We start from the raw sequence: 7,328 nt of genomic DNA on the forward strand, positions 1-7,328 counted from the left end.
CAAGTCAGCATATATGAAAACATACATGTCACAACAAGCCCACCACAAAATAAGTGCATTCATACTTAACTATTTTACTACTACTTATTTATACTAATTAAAAAAGCAAACCTAAAAAAAAAAATGCAAACTTCAGACTCCACAATAAAAAAATGCAAGAATCTTATCACGATATCTTACAAGTAACGACCATAAATATCAAGATCATATTAGTTCTTCAACACCAAAAAGATGTGTTGTTCTATATTTGCATTCTCAATGTTAGTGTGTTTATTACTCACTGGTCTCATTATAATTATTGTCCTGAGTTTACACATACAAAATAAAATTAATAAATAATTAAAAAATTAATTTTATAAAATTAATTTTGTTAGTATAAACTTATTTTTAATTTTTATTGTTCATATCATCGATATTATAAAAATATAATTAAAAAAAAATAATTTTACATTAAAAACTTAGAATGATAATTATTTTGAAACTATTTTTTTACATAACAATTATTATGAGACGGATGAAATACTTAAACTTATTAAATCTGACTAATCAGTCTTTTTAGAATATTAATTAAAAAATTAAAAGGATGAAATATTTATCATAGACATCATAGAAAAAGTTATAAAGAATATAATTTCATGTAAAAAAAATTATTTTGGTTATTTAACCAATAACTAGGGGCAAGTTAACATTTGCAAAACTTAGTTAGTTAACTACCACTTCATTCCTGGCCTTGATTACATTTTCATAGGAAAACAAACAATTTATTAAATTAAAGAATCATGATACTAACAATTACAACAACAAACCCAAAGACAGAAATTGTGAATTTTCTCACGTAAATAACAGTGTCCGAGAAAGTGCAGACATGAGCATTTAGCAAGAAGCAATATAATAGTATTAGGACCCGTCAAAAGGGCAAGTGGAGTGAGGAAAGGACATTAAAGAGAACATTTAGAGAGTAGAGGGAGCGTTGGGATTTCATTTAAAGCTGATACGCCTAACCAAAGATTAGCTCACACGCTAGTGTTGCCGTAAATCGCATAGTATAGTATGGAGTATGGACCCTCCCTTCATTTAACCATTTACCAACTTGAATGAAAATCTAATCCCAATCTCAAGTCTCTCCAAAACCAAGTTTTAGTTAGAGACTTAAGACTCTCCTCTATCTAACTTTGGCGGTGGCATTCACCACACACTCACTGACTCAGCATGGCAAACGACGCCGCTCTGAGAAGCTCTCTGCTGTGGCTGGCAGCAGTTATATTGGTGGTTGGAATATGCACCCACTCTTTGAAGAAGATGATGACCACCTATGTCTTGGGTGTTCTTGGGATTGCTGCTGTGCTTCTTCCTGATTGGGATTACTTCAACCGTGATTTCTCTCGTTGGCCTTATCCTGTCACTTCTGAGGAAAGGGCCAATTCTTCTCTTCATGCCCAAGGATCTGGTTTTCTAAGGTGCCCTCCCTCCCCTTCACTCTTTCATCAATACATGTAATATTATCCTATACATTCTATATGTTTTCCCCTAGGTTTGATTTCGATTAATCACTTAACAGAAAAGAAATTCATTTTTTTTCTAATTATTTCACTTTTGAAAGGATCTACTCTATCATGTTGGGCGTATTATTATTTTAGGTCATAAGATTGGTTAGTCATAGCCCATAGGATAGGTGTTGAGAGAGGCTGATTAAATTAGTCAAGATTTGTCTAACTCTAACCTGACTTGACCTATGTATTAATTACTTGAATAATATATAAATATATAGATGAATGTTAATTGAATAATTTGACACTACAGGTTTGCGAATTCTCCTCTTAGGGTGATTGGTTATAGCGTGGTTTATGGATATGCCATGTACAAATGGTGGGAGTATGTGTCAACCTAACGAATGATCGACGAGTTTAATTGTTTAGCGCAGCAGCAACGTAACTGTTGGTTCCTCTGAATCCCAATTTTAGCTGTAAGCTTAATTTTTTTTGTTGATTTAATTTGGAGGAATATCAGTGATTGATTGCCGAAGAGGTGCTTCGTTTTTCTGCGGAGTAGGAAATCAAAAGGGATGACGAAAATAAGTTCATCCCCTTTTGCGTCTTTTGATTAATTAGTATTTAGTAATGCTAATTAAGGAATCCTCTCTGTAATCCCAACTAGCTAGCGCTACATTTTGAACATAAAAGATAAACGCATTTTAAAAAATATACCGTAAAATCAAATATAATGTTTTAAAGTTATTTTGATGTTTGTAAAAACATTTTCATGTGATAAACGATGACGATGCGACGTGATTAGACGGAGTCTAGACATCATGACTTTTTTTTATTTTATTTTATAATATAGACATATTACTTTTCTTGTCGAGTACTACATGCTTTAAAAATCGATTAAATGTCAGGGCATCAAAATATAGTCACACAAAATATTTCTCAAAATTTTGATGATTAAATATTTGTTTTTGGCTGACAAAATATTTTTTAGTTATTTAGCATAAATTGAGGGTGCGACAAGTGTAAAAGTACCCCTTGATGAGGTATAGTCCTTTAGATATTGCCTTACCGCATGTTGTTTTCTTGTGAACATGAATGGTTGTTAACAGAGGAGCTTATTTATTTTTAATTAGTTTTGGAATTTTCAATAGGCCATTTATTTAAATTTAAATTTCATTATTTTTTCTATTAAACTTTAATGAAATTAACACTTGATAATATGTAAAATAAAATCCAAGTCAATTTAACTTATTAACAAAATATATCAATATTAATATTATCTAAGAGAAACATAGAATTAAAGAAATAAAAAATAAAAAATAAAGCATATTTTACATATTTTGTTTTAAAATAATATAAATATAATCATATTATATAAAATATTAATGATTAAGTTAAAAAAAATATTATTAATATATAATTGTTAAGAAAATAAACATTTTTGTAGCGACAGCCAACTTAAACGGATTGTAATTTGTAAACATCCCAAGAAACACGAGCAATGCTATTTTTTTTACCAATAATACTTTGGTTTTTATATAAGAGAGATAAGAAAACAAAAGAGAAAATTATAAAACAAATAATATAATAGAAATAAAGAAAGAAAAAAAGGAAGTTTTTTGTTATTACGAGAAAGAGAGAATGAGATTTTTTTTTATCACGTTGTGGATGTGTGAAAACGAGAAAACTTGTAATGTGTTAGAAGTTAGAATATTGGGTTTTGTCTAGTGAGTATGTTGTGTGAACATGATAATGGATACGAGAGTTAGGAAAACAAAAAAAGTTAGTATGAGAAGGAAAAAAGTGTGCATTGAGCATTTTCTAATTTTAATTATAAGAAATTGGTGTAATTAAAGGTAAGAAAACAAGAATCTTCCAATTCATATTTACAGAATGCATTTATCTTTTGGATGAACCGAAAATATATATCTCTTAATCAAAAGTTACAAATTAATCTTTTGAAGTATCGAAATTCAATTAAAAAATGATAAATAATTGTTTTGGTTTTTGAATGCAAAAAATTAATAATAATTTAATTTTTGAAAAATAAAAATTCTAATTTAGTCATGTGTAAAAATGTAACAATTACATGTGTATAATTTTATGATAAATTAATTCTTAAATTTTACCATGAAATTGATTTTTGAAAAATAAAACTTAATTTTTTTACTGAAAAAATACAACTTAATCTAAAATGAATATTTGAATATTATAACTTAATTATAAAACAGACTCACATAACTTACAAAAAATTTTATTCTTTCAGAAAAAACAAATTGTTATCAATTTACATATTAAGAGACAAAGTGGTCATTTACACAATAAAAAAATTAAATTCTGATCACAAATACTTTTCCATGCATAAAAATTTGACAACTATATATACTTTGATAATGCATTTGTGTAATCGTGCTGGGTGTTATTAGTAATAACTATCAAAATGTTTGTTATACTTTTACACATTCAAAGCATTTAATGAGAAAAAACACTTAATAAATATTGAAGAAAATAGCAGGCACTAGTGCCACAGTATTTCAGATACAGTACCTCATAAGTTATCATTATCTTAATGCCAACATTTGGGGTAGGGGTGGTAACTTTCAATGCTGGCAGTTTTCCAATCCATCGTCCAGCCTACAAATCATGTGCTAGTTAATTGAAATGAATAACATGCTCGAGTTTACAGTATACTTATAGTGCTACCTTATATTTTATTCAGTTAAGTTCTTTATTCATGATTAGATATGATGGAATAAAATAGAAAAATATTTTATTAGGTTATAGCAAGTTGTATTGTATAACAATAGGATGTGATTATCTTATTCTACTGCTTATTTAATTTGTCAGTGTATCATATCTTTTTATTTTAAGAAAACCAAGTTAGAAAATAATATTGTAAGACAATATCTCTCTCTATACAATCACAATATATATACACAATATTATATATATAAAAAAATCAAATTATATCGATATAATTCTATTAAAATTATATTCAGTCAAAATTGTTAATAAATAATGATCTTATGGCTTTTATTAACTATATATATGTTAATTTTTTAACAAATTTTAATTATTCAATTATATCATTTGATTTCATTTAATTTATTATTTGACTGATTTAACTTTTTGCTTTAATTATTTATAAAAAATACTAACAAATTAATTTTTAGTAATAAATAGTAGTAACAATATTAGATTTAAAATATTTAAATTATTCAAATGACTTTTTTTTATTCAAACAATATATATTAAAACAAATTTCATATTTTCTTGGATTTTATATATAAATTCCTTTCTTATATTTAATTATATAAATTATTACAAAGCAATTTGTTAATTTAAATAATTATAATATTTTAAAACTGATGTTATAATATATAATTTAAGAATTTATATAATTAAGCATAAACTTAAATTTAAATATTAAATTGAAAAATATATTAACATAGATTTTTTTATTCTCAAACTTATATAGTTGTTGCCGATAGGCTAGCTAATATGACTTTTAGCATTTTTGAAACTTACCGGATGGAAGAGATTCCATCTCAAATCTCTATTTTCTATTTTTTTTTTAGTACATGGTATAAGGACAGATTTTGTTCATTCTTTTTTTATAATGTATTACTTTTCATTTAAAAAATATTATTATATATTTTTTAATCATTTAGTTATACATATACATAAATTAAAATTAAATATTTAAATCAACAGATTAATCTGTTCAAGAAAGTTAATTTGTTGATTAATTTTATAAATAATTATAAAAAACAATTAAGTAATCAATTAAATCAAATCATATGATATGATTGATTAAATAAAATTAACTAATTGACTATCACAAAAATACGTCAAAGTTACTCTATAAATCAAGATATTAAAAGTCGTAAGATCATTATCTATTAAAAGTTTAGATTTGATGTAACTTTTATAGGATTACATTCCGGTATAATTTAATGTCTCTTTATATATATATATATATATATATATATATATATATTAAAATTAAATTAAGAGATTCTTTTTTTAAAAAAATATATTAATTTAACGAAAGATTAATTTTATTACTCGAACGTAATTTATATATTATTCTATGTCAAATACAAGACACGATAACAAAAGTCCTGATTTGTTAGAGGCACTAAATACTGTATAGGATTAAAAGCTATTCTACATTTATCCTATCTTGGTTTTATCTTACTCTTATATCTTATTGTATTAAGATGCTTTAAAGTGAACTCCAACCCAAGACTTTGTGAGCCAACCCAACTCATGGGTTAAATGAATTGCAAAAATATTGACTCACTTTTTTCGTTGGTTGATTAGACTTGGCTCACTCTATCAATAAGTTAGGCCAATCCGTGATAACCGATTTTTATTTTCAATTTTTTTTCCTTCTCTGTTTTTATTTCTTATTATGAGTTTGTTTTTATAAATCAGTATGTTGTTGGATTTGTTATGTTATATTGGCTTAAATATATATTTTTATTTTGGTAGTTGTATTTTTTTAAAAATGTTTATGGAGTTCATTTTTTTTCTTAATCCTTGTCATTAAAAAGTGTCATCATCCAAATGTCACGTTAACAAGAACTAAAAATAAATATAAAAAATTCTGAAAACATAGTAAAATATTTGTAAGAAAAGAAATATTTAAATCTTAAATTAAATATTAATATAAAATAAATACATTATATACATATCTAAAAGTCTTAATATGAAATAACCATTTAAAGGTAGAAATATGGTAGGGTTTGATATGCTTGAGTTTGCCTTGGTTTAGAATTACAAAAGTTTGGTTTGGTATGTTGACTTGTTACGGACTAATTTTCAAGGATTGTTATGCCCTATTTGAAGGTCTAAATAAGTCTAAATTTATTTTAAAAGGTTTTACATAAACAGCAACTGTAACATTTGAACGCTTTAACTTGGCTTAGGCTTAAAAGGTATTCAAGCCTTATGGGTTTGTAAAAAATATTTTACAGATTAATGATCTATATAAGATTCAAACATTTAACTTTAAGGTTATTAACATGACACTCTAACTAATTAAACTAATAAATTAATTATGCTACAAAATAATTAATATCGTTATATATAACACTAAAATTTCTAATATATATTTAATAAATATGTAAATTTACATAATAAATTTTGTGACAATTAATTTTAATCTAATAATTAATTTGTTTACATATATAAATTTTTATGAAACTATTTGATTTAAAATTTATATATGTAAAAAATATATTATTAGATCAAAATTAATTATAATAAAATCAAAATAAATTATTTAAAAGGTTGATTATGTGTTATGGATTCAGTTACGGATTATGTAAACTTACAAATTATAAATTCGTATGTTTACCATAAACTTACGGGTTGCAAATCCGTAAGCTTATTCTTATGGATTACGAATCCATATCAACTTTACGAAAAGACAATATTGGAATTACCTATATTGTGCTAGGTGTACCAACAATTTGACCGGTGCACAGAGCAATTGCCTGTTTCCAAATTCTTCAGGCACCATTGACAAGTTCCTTTCTCAAGAGGAACTTTTCTTCTCAAGTTAGGGAGCATGCAGTGAATTATAACATCCTCCCTGCCTTCACTTTCACATGGAAGAGCCACTTAAAAACCAAAATTGAGAAAGTCACTTATTCTAAACACTTCTTTCTCCCGTACATAGCAGTGCATTTTGATGGCAGCTAATAACTAGCTGAAAACCACCACAGCGGCAGTTTTTAACTTTCTTGATCGGAGTATATACACTGCAATCAACCACACAAATGAAGAAGTTTTCAATGGCTCACATAAAGCAGTGAGAGATCTCTTTCCAGA

At 26.0% G+C, this 7,328-nt stretch overlaps 1 protein-coding gene across 1 annotated transcript; it reads left to right on the forward strand.

Moving 5' to 3' along the window:
* Window positions 1-994: 994 nt before the first annotated feature.
* On the forward strand, window positions 995-2,132 carry LOC114415322 (signal peptidase complex-like protein DTM1). The gene is made up of 2 exons (XM_028379952.1): window positions 995-1,457; window positions 1,801-2,132. Exons 1-2 carry the CDS (start codon window positions 1,210-1,212, stop codon window positions 1,886-1,888), a joined length of 336 nt encoding a protein of 111 aa, XP_028235753.1. The 5' UTR covers window positions 995-1,209; the 3' UTR covers window positions 1,889-2,132.
* The last annotated feature ends 5,196 nt before the right edge of the window (window positions 2,133-7,328 follow it).

This window comes from Glycine soja, chromosome 6 (genome assembly GCF_004193775.1).
Source record: "Glycine soja cultivar W05 chromosome 6, ASM419377v2, whole genome shotgun sequence".
Taxonomy (NCBI): domain Eukaryota; kingdom Viridiplantae; phylum Streptophyta; class Magnoliopsida; order Fabales; family Fabaceae; genus Glycine; species Glycine soja.

What these genes read in the sequence shown, in the direction of transcription:
- LOC114415322 (XM_028379952.1), top strand. Translation starts at nt 1,210, where the DNA reads ATGGCAAACGACGCCGCTCTGAGAAGCTCTCTGCTGTGGCTGGCAGCA. An exon ending in CAAGGATCTGGTTTTCTAAG is followed by an intron (nt 1,458 to 1,800) that starts GTGCCCTCCCTC and finishes TTGACACTACAG; the next exon opens with GTTTGCGAATTCTCCTCTTA.